The following is a 23,300-nucleotide window of genomic DNA, read 5'->3' on the forward strand; positions in this document are numbered from 1 at the left end:
CTAAATGTTAAATACCATACATGACATTCTAGGTTGAAATATGTATGCATAATAAGGGTATTTTGCAAACACATGTTCAAATTTGAGCTTAATCCTATAAATGCTAATGTAATGTTGCTTGACAATGTATCTTTGAGCAAATCCATACTGCCAACCAAATCTTGTCTGTAAATATTCATTATATTTTCACAATTTGAGTAAAGATACAAAACTACTTCAATAAAATATATGTTTCTTAGTCCTACCTGAACTACAAAGAGGTATTGCATGCTTAGCTGAGCGTAGAGACCCAAGTCTTCACCTTGATCTATTTATAATAAACAAAAAGGATTCCACTAAGGTTACATTGTAATCCCTAAATAAACCAAATATGTGAATCAAGATCTGCGTAATATGGCACCAACATTACAAATTTAGCGAGTTATTGATAGCAATATTTGTACTATGAGCAGACAAAATATGAAAAAGTTTTGTTTGTGTACAGAAGCAACATTGTTATTAAAACTGCAAATGTTAATGCAGGCGTCACACTGTCCCGAAATTGACACCAGATGGACACACGATAAAGGAAATGTTCAAATTCGGCTCTGATCGTAAAAACATCGGGCCATTTGTGAGGGCATCTTTAGCCATCGTATGACCGCCGGTGGAGTGTCTCAGGCTCCGGCAGCAACTTCGTGAGCGGTGGCAAAATCTTTGGCATGCCAAAAAATTGCCGAAAGACCTTGCGATGGTTCATTTTCGTATTGAATTCGTGTGTCCATTTTGCCCTTCGTAAGGCCATCGTGAGGGCATCTTGTCAAATCGTGTCATCTTTGTCTTTACTTCGTGCCATCGGGCATTTTTCGCCCAAGAAGACAATACGAAGGAAACAAGAAGCTGCCCGATTGTCTTAGGAAGGCAACACGACTACGTGAAGCCCTCGCAATGCCATTGTGTAGCCATCGTATTATAGTACGATGACATCGATATGGGACCAGGGTGTCGGCGAAAACAGCCGAATTTGAGTAGCTCAAGCCTTTCTCATGTGTCATGGTAGACATGTAAAAGGCCAGCCTCAGAGCATCTTCCTCAGTCAGTCCTGAGCAACTCTACAGAGCAGAAGAGAGTGTAACTCCCAAAGCTTCAATCACATTTAATCACAATTCAGTTGATGATGTGACAACCAGGAAAAAGAAGGCAGCAGCATTTCTTCTTTTGATGCACCTCAGAGAACGTGATAAGCAACTCTTACAGGCCCAGCACCTCCTCTTACAGGTAAAAATTGTCTTATTTCACTTTGTCATTTCTTGCTATTTGCACCGACTCCGTGGTCTAGTGGTAGAGCGTCCGCCTGGAGAGCGGAAGGTCCGGGGTTCGATCCCGGACCGCATCATACCAAATGACGTTAAAATATGGTACTTGTTGTTACCTTGTCTGGCGCTCGGCATTAAGGGGATAAAAAAAGGACTGGTCGGCTCGGAGTCAGTATACTGTGTCTGAGTGGGGTATTCATGTTAAACTGCGGCATGGTATCTCAGTGAGCTAGCATTATAAATCTGCATCAGTTCAGACTAGTACAAGCAACCACACAAACACACACACGTACATGCACGTCGCTATATAAGTGCAATAATCTTGTGTGCGACGTTAAACCCCATTTCACCTCACCTCTTGCTGTTTGCCTTTCTAGCATTCGACAATGTACTTATCTTGTTTTGCTTTTTATTTTCCAGGGCAGGGGCAAACCGAGACGAAGGAGGAAACCGAGGTCTATGTGGGTCAGGAAATGGCTGTCTGACAAAAGAAGAGAAAGCTATGGCCACTATAGCTCTCTACTAAATGAGCTGAAGACAGAAGATGAGAAGGCCTTCTACAACTACACAAGACTTCCCAGAGGCCTCTACGATGAGGTGCTGCGAAGGGTAGAAGGCAGAATAGAGAAGAAGCACACATGGTACGGAAAGTCTCTCCCTCCTGGTCTCAAGCTGTCCATCACTGTACGACACTTGGCCTGTGGTGACAATTATCCAAGCCTGTCCTACAACTTCAGAGTTGCTCCAAACACCGTCTCCCTAATCATTAATGAAGTATGCGATATTTAACTACAGACTCCCCAGAGCCAGGCGTGTAGTGGAGAATGCCTTTGGCATTCTGGCACACAAGTTCCAAGTTTTGCTGAGGACCATGAACCAGAGGCCAGAGACATGCAGAAAAATCATTAAAACTTGTGTGATCCTTCACAATCTCACCAGACTGAGATATCTAGCCACCCACAACAACGTGATGTACTTGGAGGAGAGGAACCCATTAGGGGAGGCAAATATAATTAGAAGATACATGGGCCACTACTTTACCTCAAAGGCTGGTTCGGTGCCATGGCAGGACAAGATGATCATGTAATTATTCCCACAAAGCAGTGACAGTAAAATGAATACAGAGACACTAACATTGTGATGATGAACAAATTATTATCACATATTGCATTATAGTTTCAAGCAAAATGTGTATGGAGTAATAAATTTTGTTTTTGAAATTTTGATTGAAAATACTTGTTCTTTTTTCGACTTATTAATAAAATAAAGGCCCAACATTTAGATAGTTTAAAAATCTCAAGTTCAAAATGTAAACTCCCATACTACTAAATACTACATAAATAAGTAAAGGATTTGTAAAGTAAGGATAACGGACCAAAAAAAGAACAAAGTGACAATTTTTATTATATACAATCTCAAGTTTCTGTATGATATTTGCCGCTGAGGAGGCTGAGAAGGAAGTTGGACGAATGCAGCCTTGCGAGGAGTAGGTACGTAGCCCTGAGTAGAAGTGCTGGCTGGCCTTACTTGGACAAGGACTGACATCTTTCTTGGATTTCCTCCCCCTTCTCTCTCTGGTTGGAGACTCATTGGTGTCTTCTTGGACATCTTAATCATCAGTTTCCTCTGCTTTCCTCTGCTTCTTCCCTTTGCCTCTCCCTGCCTTGGGTGGCATGTTAAAGTTGAATCAGCAATTGAATTTCCCACGGTCGGCTGAAGGTTTTATACCATCGGGAGGTCACGTGACGCCTTCGTGACCTAGTTCGAACGCATCGTACTCTTAATACGACGGTGTGTAGCCATCGCGTGGCCTTCGTGTGTCCTGTGGATATAAACTATTATAAAAAGTCTCATCTTCGTGTTGCCTTCGTGTGTGGTTCGGGTGCCATCGTGTGACCTTCTGTAGGCATCGTACTTGCTTCGCCTGTTGATTGGTTGTTGACCAAGTTCGGGGCCATCTTCGCGCGAAATTCAAAATCCCATATTCGTATGGCCATCTCGTGTTAATTTCGGGACAGTGTGACGCCTGCATAAGTAATTTCCAATGATATTAAAGAAGTATGAAATGCATATTATTTCTACTATGTCAACTTGAGAAAGTGAAGATCAATAAAAAAAACAACTCTAATAAAATGCTAAAATATATACACTAAATGATTGAGTGTAAAGATGCAAATAAAAATATTAGTCCCTTCATTGTGATCTGTATATATGCATACCTGATACAAAATCCAACATCAATTTTTTTCTTGGCCAATCTTTTTTCAGGTGGTTGACACAACTGCTCATCATCCGAAGAGTTCTCCACTGTAGTTGTGAAATCAAAGTCCTAGCATTCCCTCTTTGCGTCTTAAGTAAAAAGCACACATCTAATACTTTAAAAACAAAAGTAACAATAACATATAACGGCTGCAATGTATGATCTGAGATACACTGATTCATGACGATGCAAGTTTTGAGTTAGCTTATTTGGCGTATATGTATTTAGCGGTATGCAACTGGGGGAAGAGTGAATTAGCTCCCTTGGCTGGAAGCACGTGTAGAAATCTGTACATGCAATGCCGACGCTTGTCAACATTAAAGTATCATGAAGCCTAAGAAGACTGATGTCTTTATTCGAGAACCCGACATGGTGTCAGAAGTGGGATGTTTTCCTCACGGATAGCCCACTATCAACTCGAATAGCAAAAGTATGTACGTTTGATTACCAAGACTGATCTCGACTCGTATGAACCGAAAGTTTGAAACTGGCGTAAAATGGCTGAGGTTGGAATTAATAACGAAGGGCAAGGTCTAGCTCAGTTACAAGTTCCTGTAGCGACGTATAGGGTTTCTTCTCCCGAACAGTTTGATTTTACTAAACCGTTTTAGTGTCTGAGTGTCTGTTTGGTGTTCCTGGTGGACACTGGGGTGTGATGTTGCAGTCCGTATTTCGGTTGACCTCAGAGTCACAAACTTTGTCTCTTGAGGTTTCCGGTGTTGGAATCTTGCGTAGATCTGATCGGTTCCTCCGTAGTTCCCCATTTGGTGTGTTCACGATGTAGGATCTGGGGGTATCTGCTTTCCGAACGACTTTGCTCTCGGATTTGTTCAACCAGACAGAGTCGCCTGGATTCAACTGTGGGAGTGTTTTCACTCTGTGACGTAGATCATGGTTGTGTTTTGTCGCCAACTTCTGTTTTGAGTGGAGGTCTTGAAAGTGCTCGTGGTTAACACTTGTCGGCTGTAACTGAATCGGATGTTTTGGCAGACATGTTCGCAGTTTTCTGCCCATCAACAGTTCACTTGGAGATAATCTGCCTGTGAGAGGGGTTGTTCTATATTCCAACATAGCAAGATGAGGGTCTTCAGCTTTCCGCAAAATGTTTTTACATGATTGCACCGCACGCTCTGCTTCGCCGTTGCTTCTTGCGTACAACGGACTGCTGGTCACGTGACTGAAGTTGTACTTGCTGGCGAACTCTCGAAATTCTGCTGATGCATACTGAGGCCCGTTGTCAGAAATTACTGTTTCCGGTATTCCATGTCTTGAGAATATTGACTTCAGATTGTTGATGATGCTAGTTGAGGTTGTCGAGGACAGCTTAGCTATTTCAGCATATCTGGAGAAATAATCGACCACAATCAGATACATGGTTTTGTTCAGTTCGAACAAATCGGTCCCTACTTTCTGCCAAGGCCTTTCAGGTAAGGTGTGGGCATCAGAGGCTCTTTCCGGTTTGGTCTGTATTTCGAACATACCTTGCAATTCTCAACGACTGACTTTAACTCAGTGCTAAGTCCTGGCCACCACAACGATGTCTGTGCTCGTTCCCTGCACTTTCGTATCCCTTGATGAGCTGCGTGGATTTTTCCCATCATTTCTGGGCGAAGTGTTTTGGGGATGACCAATCTGTTGTCCTTGAGAAGTAAGCCATTACTACTGTCAGGTTGTTCCGAAACCTGTATAACCTCTTTTCCTCCCCCTGTAGAGAGTGATATGCACGCCATCCATTTTCGACGAAACTGAAGATCCTAGAATATTCAGAATGCTGCTCTGTTGCGATTTGTTGCAGTTTTGCATCTGAAGCTGGTAAGTGACTGATAACCATTTCCACATACATTTCAGTTTCCTCTTCCAGTTTCTTTTCCGTTCTCAGTGGTATTTCCTCCACTGGAGCTCTGGAGAGGGTGTCAGCTACAGTCAAGTTCTTCCCAGGGGTGTGAAAAACTATGTAGCTGTATCTCATCAGTCGCATCCTAAACCGCTGTAGTCTAGGAGATAGGTCATTGAGGCACTTGGATCCCAGGATTGCCACTAATGGCTTGTGATCCGTTTCCACTTGAAAGTGTTTGCCGAGAACGAAGTCATTGAAACGTTCTGTCGCCCAGGTTATGGCCAATGCTTCTTTTTCAATCTGGGCATATCTCTGTTCCGTGTCCGACAGCGATCTTGAAGCAAACATCACAGGACGCCATGACTCATCTTCCTGTTGCTGCTTTAGCTCAGCTCCTATGCCATAGCTTGATGCATCCGCTGAAATCCTTGTTTCTTTCACAGGGTCATACATCGCCAATGTAGGAGCTTGACATAGCTGTGACTTAATCCTGTCAAACGATATCTGTTGAGCTTCTCCCCACAGGAAAGCACTGTCCTTGTGCAGGAGGTCCCTCAGAGGCTTTGTGTTCTCTGCCAGGGAACTTGAGAATTTGGACATCTGGTTTACCATGCCAAGGAATCTCCTCAACTCAGTTAGATCCTTTGGTGGTTTCATGTTGTCGATCGCACTAACCTTCTGAGGATCTGCTTCGACACCTTTTTCACTAATGATCTGTCCCAGGAAACGAAGTTTGGTTTTACAAAATTCACATTTGGCCTTGTTTAGGGTGATTCCGTTGTCAGAGATCCGTTTCAGCACGTTGATCAGACGTTCATCATGTTCTTGTTGTGTTGTGGCGTAGATGAGAATATCATCAATCAGGCAGATGACACCAGGCAAGCCTTCAAGTATTTGTGACATCTTGCGTTGGAATATTTCTGGAGCACTCGATATTCCAAACGGCATCCTTCGGAATCTAAAGCGTCCGAAAGGAGTGATGAAGGTTGTTAGTTCTGACGATTTTTCAGATAACTTAATTTGATAGAATCCGGAATTTGCGTCAAGACGAGAGAAGAGCTTTGCATCCTTAATCTGTCCCAAGATGTGATCTACTGATGGCATTGCAAATAGTTCCCTTTTGACACTGTTGTTCAGCTGTGTAAGGTCTACACATATGCGCACCCCAGTCTTTCCCTTCGGTACCACAACCATTCCCGAGCACCAGTCGGTTGGTTCTGTGACAGGCTCAATGACAGCTGCATCCTGCATCTTCTGAAGTTCTTGTTTAACGTTTTCAAGTAGCGGGATTGCAACTCGTCTTGGTGCGTTCAGTGAAAAAGGGTCAGCATCCTCTTTCAACTGGATGTCATACTCACCAGGAATCTCACCAAGTCCTTCAAATATTTTGGGAAATTGTCCAACCACTTCTTCAGTTGTGACTGTGTCAACGAACTTGATAAGTTCTAATGCGTTGATAGCAGGTCGTCCAAGGAGAGGGCGTTCTAGACCTTTCACAACGTAGATATCCTGGGTGGTAAGTTTCTCGCCCTTCTTCAACTGCGAGCTGAAAACTCCTAACACTTCCAGTCTGGATCTCGAAACTGAAATGTATGTGGAAATGGTTATCAGTCACTTACCAGCTTCAGATGCAAAACTGCAACAAATCGCAACAGAGCAGCATTCTGAATATTCTAGGATCTTCAGTTTCGTCGAAAATGGATGGCGTGCATATCACTCTCTACAGGGGGAGGAAAAGAGGTTATACAGGTTTCGGAACAACCTGACAGTAGTAATGGCTTACTTCTCAAGGACAACAGATTGGTCATCCCCAAAACACTTCGCCCAGAAATGATGGGAAAAATCCACGCAGCTCATCAAGGGATACGAAAGTGCAGGGAACGAGCACAGACATCGTTGTGGTGGCCAGGACTTAGCACTGAGTTAAAGTCAGTCGTTGAGAATTGCAAGGTATGTTCGAAATACAGACCAAACCGGAAAGAGCCTCTGATGCCCACACCTTACCTGAAAGGCCTTGGCAGAAAGTAGGGACCGATTTGTTCGAACTGAACAAAACCATGTATCTGATTGTGGTCGATTATTTCTCCAGATATGCTGAAATAGCTAAGCTGTCCTCGACAACCTCAACTAGCATCATCAACAATCTGAAGTCAATATTCTCAAGACATGGAATACCGGAAACAGTAATTTCTGACAACGGGCCTCAGTATGCATCAGCAGAATTTCGAGAGTTCGCCAGCAAGTACAACTTCAGTCACGTGACCAGCAGTCCGTTGTACGCAAGAAGCAACGGCGAAGCAGAGCGTGCGGTGCAATCATGTAAAAACATTTTGCGGAAAGCTGAAGACCCTCATCTTGCTATGTTGGAATATAGAACAACCCCTCTCACAGGCAGATTATCTCCAAGTGAACTGTTGATGGGCAGAAAACTGCGAACATGTCTGCCAAAACATCCGATTCAGTTACAGCCGACAAGTGTTAACCACGAGCACTTTCAAGACCTCCACTCAAAACAGAAGTTGGCGACAAAACACAACCATGATCTACGTCACAGAGTGAAAACACTCCCACAGTTGAATCCAGGCGACTCTGTCTGGTTGAACAAATCCGAGAGCAAAGTCGTTCGGAAAGCAGATACCCCCAGATCCTACATCGTGAACACACCAAATGGGGAACTACGGAGGAACCGATCAGATCTACGCAAGATTCCAACACCGGAAACCTCAAGAGACAAAGTTTGTGACTCTGAGGTCAACCGAAATACGGACTGCAACATCACACCCCAGTGTCCACCAGGAACACCAAACAGACACTCAGACACTAAAACCAGAGTTGGAAGAATTTCCAGACCTCCCCAGAGACTTGATCTCTGATGAGACTTTGTAGTGAAATGTTGAGGTGTTGATCAATCCAGTTTTATTGTTTTAGTTTAGTGTTCAACAATGTGAATGTAACAAGGTTAAACAGTCATGTTGAATCATTGACCTTTATTCATTTGCTCTTTAGAAAAGACTCTTTTGTCAAAAGTATTGTTGGTGAGAATGAATATTTGACAGAGGAAATTGTTAACTTAGTTTAGCAATACTCTAATATGTCATTCAGATTCACAAGTTATTTTCTGGTTTGTAACAATAGGCTTGCCAATGACTTTAATAGCTCAGAAAGGAGGATGTGGAGTTAGCTTATTTGGCGTATATGTATTTAGCGGTATGCAACTGGGGGAAGAGTGAATTAGCTCCCTTGGCAGGAAGCACGTGTAGAAATCTGTACATGCAATGCCGACGCTTGTCAACATTAAAGTATCATGAAGCCTAAGAAGACTGATGTCTTTATTCGAGAACCCGACAGCAAGATATATTTTGTGATTACTATATACATGTTGATTTACTTCAGCCAGTGCATAGTGATATGTATCATACCCTACCCTTCCTGTATCGCTGCATCCTTAATGATTTACCAATAATTAAATGGATATATGCTTACCAGATGTACATTTTACCTTCACTAGGTTAAATGTAAGCCATTTCCTTGTCGGACATCGCATCTCCTTCATGTATCCACACAGATGGTATGGCCTCTTCCATCTCCTCGTCTGCCTCCATCCATACCACTCTTGCCCATGTCTTCATCTTCATGATTTATCTAGTACCTACAAACAAAATATTTACCTTAGTCCTATGTTGTTACACACAGTGTACATGTTCTACTATAAGAGAATAGTATGGGTCAAGTATATGTACATGTATCTAGGATCATAAAGCTATACCACACCCACAAAATACTTAGTTTCTCTGAGATATCTTGACATCTCTAAAATATGTGGTACAGCTACTATAAGGATTCAATGTGCAAATACTTGAGTATTTAAACAATAAGAATAAATATATAGTAACAAATCGTGAAACCTAAACTGTAAAAATCTTGTAAAAGCACAATGTGACTTATAAATGTATTCAGTTTTGCTTCATCGTCTGTTTACTGCTACATATTTACTCATAATACTATGAAACCTTTCATTTTGTCTTTGCAATTACTTGCATGATACAAACATACATAGACATAATTGTGTCGCTGCAAATAATGTGATTAATTAAGTTTTTAACTGTTAGTATATAAAACAAAGAAATACTATTTATGATGTCTCAACTCCATGTTAAAGTGGTAAGGGAAGATGACTTCTATTGTCTAATGGCAGACAACGCCACTTTTCTCTCAATGTCCTCTCTTGTGACAAGCCTTTCATGGCCATATCTTCCAATGTGCAGGTAATTCAAGACACCAATATTCAGAAGTTTGGAATCACAGGGTCTCCAAAAATAGCTTTCTTTTCTGTGGTTGCTCAATATTTTGCAAACAGAGAAACAATTTTCTCTCTTCTCCTTGACTGGTCATTTAAAAACAAACAACCATCCTTCTTCTTGGTAGATATGTATTATGACAAGGATCTCTTGTGGGGTTGGCAGTTGGACTTTTCAAATTTAGTGAGTCTTTTGACTATTTGAACGACTGGGTTTTGAGCTTTCTTCACCATCTTTTTAAGCTTTTGCAAATAATTTTCAAACTGGAATGCACTGAGTTCATTGAGTGATACTCCATAATGCTCAACATCATCTGGCATGTGAATCAATGCATGACCATTGTAAGATTACACAATATATCTCTTTTCCCGACTGAACAAAATTTGACCATCAATTCACTTGCATACTGCAAGTCGGCTTTCCTTGTGTTAGCTTTCGAATCCAAAAGAACTGACATTGCAACAGTTAATCTAAGGAAATTATGATACATTCTGTTGGTCAGCATGTTGAGTAGTATAGGTAATAGGGGTTCTGGACTACTTCCACTGGAGCCGGATTTATATACCTATACCACCACTACAGGTGGAATTATTTATGTGTAAATGATTATGCGATTCAACGATAGTCATGAGTCGTATTAAAAGAAACATCAATATTAATTAATAATGAATAAATTTTACTATAGCCCACGAGGATATGGGATCGGTAACTAAACTGTTAACAAAGCACGATGTCGAAATCAGGCGTGGTGAAAAAAAGGCCCACCGTAGTCAAGCTATCGTTGAAAGATTTAACAGGACATTAGCGGAACGTTTGTTTAGCTATCAGTATGGGATCGAAATGAAATCGGAACGATTAAGATCAACCGAATGGGTGACACAATTATCAGCTGTTGTATCAGCGCTGAATAATGAAGTAACCAGATTAATCGGGAAGAAACCATCCAATGCGATTAAAATGAAATCCGTGACTTCCAAATCTTCAGCACCGCGGAGAGGCAAAGAACAAAAACTTCTGGATAGAGTAAGCGTAAGATATTTATACCAGCCCGGTGAACTCGAAGGAGGCCCTCGTCGCGCAACTGATCCAATTTGGTCCCTTAAGATATATAATATTAGTCGATTGGTTACGAAAGAAGGAGAGCCTATTCTTTATTATCTTAAAGATGGACCGGGTAGGGCATTTGTACGAGAAGAGTTGTTCATAGTTCCCAACGATACAGTATTACCGCCCTAAGTAACCATAAACATAGGTAGTTACACCATCCTTATCAATCCATCTCTTTGTATCTAAGGGGGATAATGATGTCTTGTTCATTCTTAATCCATATATCCTATGATTGTAACTTCTTAAAGTATTCATCTCATGTTTGAATGTTTTACCGTTGAATAATGCTTCTTTATACTGTTCGTGTTTGATATGCTTTTTTACCACGTACCTCTTAACACCCCTAGCTTTTCTTATCTCTCCATTATCGGACTTCTTTATAGAAAACAACTGGACCAATATAGAGTAAGAATTGCCACAACTCTGTTGTCTTCTATCTGTCCAGCATTTCAAGAGGTCATGGTTGTCTTGCAAATTGTCTTGGCATCTTTCCACTTAGTGACATTAGGTTATCTGAGATGATATTTATTTGCTGATGGGACAACTTGCACTCTCCTGGGCCTTGTTTCAAGTCTTCTTCACAACACCAAGAAACACAAGATGCATGTAGTCAAAAGAGAAGGAACTGATGCATGGTATGCCTATGTCAATTCAAAGGAGACCTTCCAACTTGATGATCGTTGTACAACATATGATGTAATCCTTCATCAGTCCTCAGCTTAAGCATATTTTCTTCTTGAACATCAAAGACTGCACGGCGTTCCCATGTTCTTCTAACAACACACCACTCACAACTATAGTATGCATTATGTCCCTTGATACATTTCGAAAAGACCCAACCTTCAGCATCACATATGAAAGAACTTACTTTCACTGAAAAATGACATCTATCCACATCAATGCCATTGGCACATATCTCTCGAAGTTCAACTAAAAAGGCAGACAAATATTCGACCACAGGATTTGGTTTTGCTTTTCCACAAGCTGCAACAATAAATGGATCAAAGTTGTTCACACTGCATAAATTGGCCACCACTGCATATTTGATGACTTGAACAGAGGAATTCCATCAATGTTGAAATTGAGTAAGAACAATATATTGGTTCCTTCAAAGAACTGTGGATGTTGCACTATGACCTTAGAATACCTGAATCCATCCCTAAATAGAGGTAGTCACCTCTACATTTATCTGTGATTACAATATTCCTAGGTGTTTCAAAAGAGTGTGTGCGTCTTTAGGGAGACGGAGACCTTGCTTCCTGAGGATATCCAGACGTTCATTTAGTGATGAACGTGTGCATTTATTGTAATCAGCCCAACCAGCGAGCAGTCCCGCCAAGTTATTGTCTCCTCCATCCCTCAATTCAATGTGAGACTCAACAGATGTGCCAGTATCACTTCCAGGCACAAAATGTTGCATGTTTTCTTCCTCAGAACTTGCACTGTCAGCATTCTCTGAGTCATTCAGAATGGGATCAGCTTGAACCTCCTGATGTTTGTCTTCTTCCTCACTGCTACTACTATGTAAGGCAAGGGCATCCACCTCTGCATGGTTCATTCTTCAACGTCTCAGAAATGTCATCTGTTGAAAAAATATTCAACAATTTGACATGCTAAAAACTGGAAGTGTATCCATCAATCAATGTTAACTGCATGCAACACAAATCTTAAGTAATATATTAACACTGAAATGAACAGCAATATTATGAACATTGCAACAGTTGTGAACATTTCAAGTCATTTCAGTGGTAAAATTGCTTAAGTATATAATGGCAGAGCATAGTACATATGTCATACCATATGCTATAAGGGCCTATAGTGGACAATTCTAGTGGAAATTTTGAAAAAGAATCGACAAATCAGTGATTTGTTAGGGCACGTTGACAGGCAATCAACCAAATCACCACGCCTGACCACCCAATTACTTAAGACCTATATATATTGGCACTCCACTCATTCATGATGTCTAATGGAATACCCCGGTATGTCTTCTTGTAGGGATGCTGACTTGTTAATTTGCCGCTAATTATAGCGTGGCTAATGCAGTAATGGACCAGCCAGGTTTGAGGATATTCTAACATGCCTGAGTAGACTTGTCTATAGACATTGACGAATCAAATAATTGAAAAGTAAGCGATAAAGTTTAAAATAAGCAGAAGAAAATAATGGCCCCAATATCGGTACACCTGCATTATACCGGACACCTATCCGCCATGTTTGTTTGATGCCACTAATAAAGCTTCATGCGACAGCATCAATATTTGAAAAAATAATACAATAAAGCTCAAAATAAGCAGAAAGAATTACCATGTTGGATTTGTATGATTTAATATGATTAAACCTTGAAATTGAATATTAAATTAAATTTAAAAAGTACTCAATATTAGAAGTTCCATCATGGCGTGCGCCAACCTTATCAGTAACATCCGTCAAAGACACATTTCAGCTAACACATTGTATTTTTGATCTACTTTGGTAATGAAACATTCCATTACTTACGAAAGCATTTAATTCAAGCTGTTGTGTGAGGGGGCAAGCCCCCCCCCCCCAAACCCACTGTTTTTCAGCTAGGCAGCAAATATGGCATCTGAAAAACATGGAAACCGTTACTAAGGAATGAGCTCATGCACATCCCTTACCAAAACATTTTAGAAGATGTGTGGTATATTGCACTCAAAGCAAATCATAAACATCGTAAATTGACATAATGCAACATATTGATCGAAGATTTACTCGAAAATGCCGTACACAGAAATTCCATAATGGCTTGTGGAAACCTCGATCATCCTGGCCACAACCACTGTGTTAATTGGGTCAACATTTCAACAACTATATTGTATTTTTCATTAACTTTACTAAACATATTTGGGGATATATGAATTTTAACTACACGTTAATAAAAGTCAGTTCATAATGTTGCGCATGCCGACTGAGCTATGCTGTACTTCATAAAGCCTGCATGGATAGCCCTATAGGCCTAGCCTATCACCGGACAGATTGTTGTTGTTTTTTATCTGTTCATCCAATTTTTGTGCGAAAATGCAATTTTATAGATTTATGTGTCATAACTAAATAACCATCAAACTACAATTCATTTTCAAGAAAAGAATGGAAACAAAATGTGCCCAAATGTTACTTGAACCTACCTTCTCGATCATATGTCAGCCAAGTTTTTAATTTTCTGCGCAGTCGCAAATCCACTTCCTGTCTACGCTGATGCTAAATATGCAGTTATCATCAACTGCAAGTATCGAGTTCAAATCCAAGTGGCAAGTTCTTTATTTTTTAGTGTTGAGGTTATGCTTTTTTCAATTAAACATTTGCATGATATACAGGGACACCCATTACTATTACTGATCTTGATGCACTGTAGACACAAGGAATATTCAAAATGAGGTAAATGTTCACTCGGTGTACATGTAATATGTAATAAAATAATAAAGTCCACGTTAGTCCATCATCTTCTTTATATCAGTTTCAGACATAGTTCTTTCGCTGTCTCATGACAGCTCTTCCAAGACAGCGAAAGTACTATGTCTGAAAATGATATAAAGAAGATGATGGACTAACATGTATTTTCCAACTGTCAAAGGTCGAATTGAACTGATGTACGTAGGTCTTAAATTTAACAACATTATGACATCAGTATCACAACTATAGTTCAAGGTTTAAGATTTAACATTCATATGACCCTGCATTTTGGTTGATCAATGTCACAACCTAAAAGTAACCAATATTAAACGTTGATCCAGTGTTGTGTGCCAGCTGGGTAGGGACTACTTTCAGTGTTTACAAACCAACATGGCATCGCCCTTGTCATTTAGAAATCAAGTCAGAATTAACCACAGGAGAAACTACTGGGCTAACTGCTATGATTATCCAAAGAATAGTCTAATATACTGAAAATCAGTGTCCAACTGTGACGTAGCTAGGGCATTTTACAAGTTTTAGAAACTTTGAAGATATAAATTGTGAAACAATTTAGCGAGGATACTTGCCTAGCGGGATCAGTTACCATATCTGTGCTTGTAGACCCCTGCGGCTTGGAACCTTTTCCCAAAATTGAAACAGTTAGATTTGTCCAAAATATGTCTGAATTGTTATCTTGTTTACTTTTGTCGCTGTACATCTGACTGCACTTTGTGACATTATGACAGGACAGGCAGACTCTAAAACAAACGTGATGTCTCATAGACTAGGGTTAGAGTAGCTTCCCTTTGAAAAAGTGCAGTTACTCAAGCAGACAGGCCAATGGATTGCTGTGAAAGGCAAGTAGAAACAATTTGTGTAGGCAGTTGTTGTTTTGGCTATATGTAGTTACGCAACTGTATAAGAAACAGATTTCAGTTGGAACTATGTTGACTGTTGTCACTGTCCGACTGACACATCACTTACCTTCTGACGTAATATATATTAATGCGCACATTCCAGGAAAACTTGCAGTGTTTAGGTAATGTTTGTGAGAGATGGGAAGAGAACAGAATTGAAGAATGACATTATTTCATAAAGAGGTTATCACACTTGTGTTGGGGATGGTAAATATCCTGATTTTTTCACTTATCCTGCATTACTCCTTAATGCATTCATTGCTTGTTCTTGACATAGAAAGAGCTGTATGAGGTCTTGCTGAAGAAAAGGTTGTTCCAATTGTTAGAGTGGCTAACCCTATCACACAGCTCCCACCTGACCACGGAAGAGGTGACGTCACTGATCAGCACATTACTGGTAAAAACAGATCATCTGAAGACATCATTGGGGGACAGCTCCGCAATGGGTTGGTTACTTTAGAATTAAGTTAAAATATCTACCGGTAGTAAAATCATCTTATCCTGCATAACTCCTTGATGCATCTTTATCAGACGGCATACCTCCTTTGACTCCAACCAATCAGCAACAATGATGTCCAGCACTGATCAGCACATTATAGCTGTCGCCTAGAGAACAGTCACATGTTTGAGAACTCTGCTGAATCTATTTGAATCCTTTGCTGATTTTATCAACCCTATTATTACATTGTGATTGTTATTCTGCTTACAGTTTGTCTCTTCATATATTTCATATGATTTCTGCCATAGCATTATTATTAAATGCCTGGTGGTGGTGTTTGCCATTCCAATTAGCCATTTTGAATTCATTGCGTGGTCACGTTTGTTCATGTCATGCATTCTGTATTCTTTATATTGCTTGGTTCTTTAATTCATTGTCTTACCCTTACATATTATCGTTATTAAAGAGGTGGTTATTTGCGGTTTCTAGCTCCTCCAGCCCCGCGAGGCAGAGACAGCACCTCCTGTGGATCTTGGTGGTACCTCTACAGTCCGTTCTTCCTCGTCACGCAGCTCTGCCTCTCCTGGTTCAACATCCAGACACAGTGGAAGCAAGACATCCCATTCAAGATGCTGCTACCATTCCGACTCATCTGGATGTAGACTCCCACCTCGGCTTCAAGCAGGTCCCTGACTGGCTAGCGAATTGCCTGGCAACTGTCACTCCTTCACAGGGGGCGGTCGTGTAGCCTAGTGGTTAAAAGCGTTCGCTCGTCACGCCGAAGATCTGGGTTCGATTCCCGACATGGGTACAATGTGTGAAGCCCATTTCTGGTGTCCCCCGCCGTGATATTGCTGGGATATTGCTAAAAGCGGCGTAAAACCATATTCACTCACTCACTCCTTCACAGGGTCTAGACATGGATAAACATCCAACATCCGTCCATCCTGATCTGATGATCAAAAACAGGATATCAGCTTTTGACAAAAACTTAGCCAAGCTTTCTCTTACCGCCTCCTTCAAAGCACCCAAGTACAGGAACCATCTGTGTCATGGATACTAGACTGGCATACATCAAGACGAAAATTGATTGCTCCATCAAGTCTCTTTCTATAATGGCATCCACCTCTTCAATGGCCAAGTCTCTGCCACCCACTCCAGTGTCTCCACGGCTTGAGACAAGACTGCCTTCAAGGCCTCGGCAGAAGACCTTCAAGCCATACGGACATGCCTTTCATGGCAGTAGCCATGGCAAGGGAAAGTCTACTGGAACCTACCAGCCCCACTGTGACCATTCCCATTGAGGGAATGGTGACACAAGAATAAGTGATGATACGATGGATGCCAACGACTCGAACCTCCCATCCCTAGTTCCAATTGTCGAGACACCTGTAGGTTGGAGAATAGGACTCTACTAGCAGAATTGGGACATCCTGGGGGGGGCCAATAAGTTGTCAACATCCTGCACAACCGGTTTCAACTCACACTGAGAGATGACCCGCCACTGACGTCGTCACCCATAGCAGATACCTGCCCCCCAGCACAACAGCAGCTCCTTCTCTCCAACATCCACATGCTGCTGGCCAATGAGGCCACAGAGATTGTCCCTAACACAAGGTTTCTACTCGCCAATATTCCCCGTCCCCCATGAAGGATTCGGACTCAGGGATGTGGTCTTCGCTCATCATCAGTGGCACATCAACAACCTAGAAATGGAGGCTCTCATCCTGGCTCTCTCTTACTGAAAACAGGCGCTTCAGCACTCAGATCACGATATCCACAGACAACATCACTGTCGTTGGTGCCTCTGCAATTAGAGGACAACCCACTCCTCCTCCCTGTTCTGACGTTCTGGTTCTTCCAACTAGTTGATCAACTGGAGCTCAATTTGTCAACACCTCGGCTACCCCGGCTACACCAACATCGACCTATTTGCCACCAGCCAGAACTTTCAGGTCGAGACCTTCATATCTCCAGTGCTGGATCCACAAGCCTGGGCAGTCGATGCCTTCATTGTCCCCTGGTAAGAACTAAAACTGTACGCTTTTCCACCACCAGTGATCCTTCCCAGGGTAGTTCTAAAGATTAGGTCGACCGAGAGTCTCGCTGTGACTTTAATAGCGCCTGCGAGAGGCTGGTTCGTGGATCTCAATGAGACGTCAGCCATCTTCATGCCTGGTCCATCTACAAAGAGCCCTAAGCGCCAAGGGTAGCTCGTCAGGGGCGGCGAAAGCAATCACCTTGGCCGACAGACCTTCCACCAGGGGCCTTTATGACGACATGTGGTTTTCCTTCGAGAGTTTCTGCAATTCTTGACAGAATTTCTACTATTTCTGTGCCTTTGTCTGTGGGGCAGCACCATCAAGACCTACCTTTTGGCCCTTAACTCTGTCTTGGCAGTTCCGGAAGATTGAAAGAAAACTAAGATTCCGGAACTCCCAGTCTTCCTCTTGGCTCTGGCAACAGCAGCACGATTGAGTGAACTGCATGCTCTGGATAGCACCCATGTTAGTTTTGAGTGTGGAGCGCATAGGAAGCCATTCATCTTGGGCTGTGCAGGGACTTCATAGCCAAGAATCAACTCCCAGGACAGCCAGATAGATCCTTCACCATCCTGTGCCTATCTTCAATACTTGGGTTTGAAGATGAACAGGAACTTCTACTGTGTCCAGTGCTACTATTTGTGAACTGTGATGCTTCATTCGACACTCCAAGATTGGTCGAGGACAACAATGCCACCTTTTCATCCCAGTATCTAAGACATTGCAGGTGGAAGTCAGACGCAAAACGATCACCCTATGGCTTCACGCCATCATTCTTCAGGTCTATGCGGCCCGGGACTGGACCCTCATTGAGCCAACAACCCGCATGAGATCCGGGCGGTCACCTGTAACATAACGCTTCACAGCAAATGTTCCATCCGTGCCATTATGGAAGGCTGCTTCCAGTGGACACAGTCTTCACCAGCCACTACTCGCAAGATGTTGCCTTAGAAGACGTGGAAGGTGTCCACAGCTTTGGCCCTTTTGTGGTTGCCGAGCAGGTCAGTGCCCCAGCATGTCTGGAGCCAACCTTTCGACCTCTCCCAGACACCCCAGACTAGAAGGTTACATGCTGCACGCATTGGTTCTAGACTTTAGCTTTGCTTAATTTTTATTACTGCAATTATATTTGGACATCACGCATACCTCACTCCCTCGTCTCCTACCGACAGGAAAGGTTACTCAATGCCAGACATCGCTGTTGCTGATTGGTTGGAGTCTATAGAATGTTTATTGAAGATCCCATCTGAAGGTATGCTGTCTGATAAAGATGCATTAAGGAGTTATGCAGGATAAGTTAAAATATCTAGTGAAATCTGGATATTTTTTATATTTGTATACTTATCCTGCATAACTTCATCTAAAGTGGCCCACCTGTTGCAGAGTTGCCCCCCATGATGTCTTCAGATGATCTGTTTTTAGCAGTAATGTGCGGATCAGTGATGTCACCTCTTCTGTGGTCAGGTGGGAGCTGTGTTAGCCACTCAACAAGGTGGAACAACTTCTTCTTCAGCAAGACCTCACACAGCGCTTTCTCTGTCAAGAACAAGCAGTGAATGCATTAAGGAGTACTGCAGGATAAGTATACAAATATAAAAACCATCCCTTTACTTGTATTAGGAATATTCACTGTGTATTTAGCTTGCCAAGGCTTGTTAAATACAATGTTTATTCCTAATACAGGATATTTACCATCCCTAAACACACCCACATGATAACCTCTATATACAGATGATGTGTTGTAATCTCAGTGTTTGGTATTAATCTACGCCAATGATATGTTGTAGTCTCCATGTTTGATATTAATTTTTGCCGATGATATGTTGTAGTCTCCGTGTTTGATATTAATTTATGCCGATGATATGTTGTAGTCTCCATGTTTGATATTAATTTATGCCGATGATATGGTGTAGTCTCCATGTTTGATATTAGTTTATGCCGATGATGTGTTGTAGTCTTCATGTTTGATATTAATTTATGCCGATGATATGTTGTAGTCTCAGTCTTTGATATTGATTAATGCCGATGATATGTTATTGTCTTCATGTTTGATATTAATTTATGCCAATGATATGTTGTAGTCTCCATGTTTGATATTAATTTATGCCGATGATATGTTGTAGTCTTCATGTTTGATATTAATTTATGCTGATGATATGTTATTGTCTCCATGTTTGATATTAATCTTTGCTGATGATATGTTATTGTCTCCGTGTTTGATATTAATTAAGCTGATGATGTGTTGTAGTCTTCGTGTTTGATATTAATCTATGCCGATGATATGTTGTAGTCTCAGTGGTTGATCTTAATCTATGCCGATGATGTGTTGTAGTCGTCATGTTTGATATTAATCTATGCCAATGATGTGTTGTAGTCTCATTGGTTGATCTAAATCTTTGCTGATGATGTGTTGTAGTCTTCGTGTTTGATATTAATCTATGCCGATGATGTGTTGTAGTCTTCGTGTTTGATATTAATCTATGCTGATGATGTGTTGTAGTCTCAGTGGTTGATATTAATCTTTGCCGATGATGTGTTGTAGTCTCAGTGGTTGATATTAATCTATGCCGATGATATGTTGTAGTCTCAGTGGTTGATCTTAATCTATGCCGATGATGTGTTGTAGTCGTCATGTTTGATATTAATCTATGCCAATGATGTGTTGTAGTCTCATTGGTTGATCTAAATCTTTGCTGATGATGTGTTGTAGTCTTCGTGTTTGATATTAATCTATGCCAATGATGTGTTGTAGTCTCATTGGTTGATCTAAATCTTTGCTGATGATGTGTTGTAGTCTTCGTGTTTGATATTAATCTTTGCCGATGATGTGTTGTAGTCTCAGTGGTTGATATTAATCTTTGCCGATGATGTGTTGTAGTCTCAGTGGTTGATATTAATCTATGCCGATGATGTGTTGTAGTCTCAGTGGTTGATATTAATCTATGCCGATGATGTGTTGTAGTCTCAGTGGTTGATATTAATCTTTGCCGATGACGTGTTGTAGTCTTCGTGTTTGATATTAATCTTTGTCGATGATGTGTGGTAGTCTCATTGGTTGATCTAAATCTTTGCTGATGATGTGTTGTAGTCTTCGTGTTTGATATTAACCTATGCCGATGATGTGTTGTAGTCTTCGTGTTTGATATTAATCTATGCCGATGATGTGTTGTAGTCTTCGTGTTTGATATTAATCTTTGCTGATGATGTGTTGTAGTCTCAGTGGTTGATATTAATCTATGCCGATGATGTGTTGTAGTCTTCGTGTTTGATATTAATCTATGCCGATGATGTGTTGTAGTCTTCGTGTTTGATATTAATCTATGCCGATGATGTGTTGTAGTCTCAGTGGTTGATATTAATCTTTGCTGATGATGTGTTGTAGTCTTCGTGGTTGATATTAATCTTTGCTGATGATGTGTTGTAGTCTTCGTGGTTGATATTAATCTATGCCGATGATGTGTTGTAGTCTTCGTGGTTGATATTAATCTATGCCGATGATGTGTTGTAGTCTTCGTGTTTGATATTAATCTATGCCGATGATGTGTTGTAGTCTCAGTGGTTGATATTAATCTATGCCGATGATGTGTTGTAGTCTTCGTGTTTGATATTAATCTTTGCTGATGATGTGTTGTAGTCTCAGTGGTTGATATTAATCTATGCCGATGATGTGTTGTAGGCAAGTTTTCCTTTCCTGCGATTGTGAATGGTTTGTCTGATCTCCTTCATGATGATGATCCAAACATCCGGGCAGTGGCTGCCATAGCTCTTGCCAAAGCAGGTGAGTGATAGCATGAGTAAGAGTGGAACTGCCTCCTGACACTAATCTGGACGAGTGTTGAAACTATACATTATGACTGAATTTGGCTAGTTAAATGTGGGACTTTTATTACCTGAATCTTACTTCACCACTATAGGCTTGATATGATTTGTTCTATTAAAGTAGTTGCAAGGAATGTCTATGACGACTCTCAAGAAGTCTTCATATTTACGCACTTCTAATGCTTGTGAGTTACATGTCAGTTACATCTCAACTCACTATTGTTGTAAAAAAATCATGCAATGAATAGCTTACAATATCAGAATCTCCACTGTGTTCACAAGTTCTATGTAAGCTGAAACTTGGCAAGTATGATCCCAGTGATAGTGTCACTGAAACATGCTCACAGAGTTATGATCTGATTTTAAACATGGCTGCCCCAGGGTCCCATGGAACTTGTCATTTTGCCCTTTCTTCAGACATTTCTGTATCATCACTGTAATGTGTTGATTCCCAAGTTAAATCGTGTTTTAAGGGACATAGAATGGATATACCGGTAACTCGTAATAGCCTCCGGGGGCGCTCCGATTGAGCCCAGAAATTCCAGCCTAGTTCAGCAGGGGTGGAAACTGGACTTTTATTGTCAGTTATCTCCTTTGCCTCAGGAAGATGACAGCTTCTAAAGTCTGTTGGTCCTGATGGCAGCCTGACAGTCTGGCATTTTTTATATTTCAAAGTTAAAGTTTCAGTCAACTTCAGTGTATTCATGATCAGATCGTTTTGTATGTGTACCTAAATAGTTTTTGCCAGGGCTGCATCAATACGATTCCCATTTAGACATTTTGTACCCAGCTCTCAAGACCTATATATATAAGGGGTGCCCAGATAGGGCCGGGTAATAGGGCATCAGGTAAATGGTTAGTAAATGTGGGCTCATCCAAGACCTACATGTTTTCATTCTGACCCATCTAAGGCCTTGACCATTCACATGTGTTAGATTATCTAGTTTTGCAGCATTTTGGACATCTTCCTTGAAAGCTTCTTCAGTGAAGCTGAAAATATCAATGATGATTATCAATTGTGGCCACAGACATATCATCTAATTTAAAACATGGTCATTTTAGCAACCTATAGAATTTGTCATATTAATTCCTCAGCTATTTATGTATGTAACATTTACAAATTTGATATGCAATAAGTATGTGGGATAAAAAATAATAAGACTTTTTTAGAGAATCAAGGTTTCTTTACCCCAGACCTAAGGCTTATCATTATGATAAATTCATGTTTTGTTGGAATCTAGTGGATAGAGCATATGCCAGGAGAGCGGAAGGTCGGTGGTTTGATCCTCGGCCATGTCATAAAAAAGATGTACTTGTTGTTACCCTGCCTGGCACTCAGCATTAAAGGGATAAAGCAAGGTCTGTCAGCTCGGAGTCAGTATACGACGTGGTATCTCAGTGGTCTAGAACTATGAAACCAGCATCGGTCTGGACTAGTACAAACATGTACACACATGTACCTGCTCGTCGTTGTATAAGTGCAATAATCTTAAACACAATGTTAAACCCCATTTCACCTCACATATTTTACTAGTCTCATCTACCCTTCTGTTGTGACCTTTATGAAATTATTGGAGAGAATTTCAGATGACCTAATGAGCCTTAAATTGTGGCTCCACCTTGTGTTAGTGTCGTGGCTTATAATGAATATCGAGTGTTGATTGTTAAGTTCTGAGGCTCACATAAAGGAGATTGTGTATTTGTGATATCTGTTGGTTGTGGACAATACATGATGTCACAGAGGTATGTACACAAAAGCTGGAGTCAATGGAACAAAGTGTTTCGGTATGACTACTCAGTAAAATAAACAGAGGTCTGTGACATTTGGACAAACTTGAGGAACATGCATGCGCAGTGATTAAGTTCAATCGAACC

The 23,300-nt window shown here is 41.1% G+C and overlaps 1 protein-coding gene across 4 annotated transcripts in view; it reads left to right on the forward strand.

Annotated features, from left to right (window-relative positions):
* Window positions 1-23,300, forward strand: part of LOC124124528 — an 86,558-nt gene that overhangs the window by 53,145 nt on the left and 10,113 nt on the right. For 3 of the 4 annotated variants that reach the window (XM_046487712.2, XM_048381180.1, XM_046487714.2), the window contains exon 7: window positions 21,283-21,384. The exons of the other annotated variant lie outside the window; for it this stretch is intronic. In XM_046487712.2, coding sequence (XP_046343668.2) covers window positions 21,283-21,384 — 102 coding nt within the window. The remainder of the gene's footprint in view (window positions 1-21,282; window positions 21,385-23,300) is intronic. 4 annotated transcript variants of the gene reach the window in all.

The sequence above is a fragment of the Haliotis rufescens genome, unplaced genomic scaffold (assembly GCF_023055435.1).
Source record: "Haliotis rufescens isolate VD_foot unplaced genomic scaffold, xgHalRufe1.0.p SCAF_36, whole genome shotgun sequence".
Taxonomy (NCBI): Eukaryota; Metazoa; Mollusca; class Gastropoda; order Lepetellida; family Haliotidae; genus Haliotis; species Haliotis rufescens.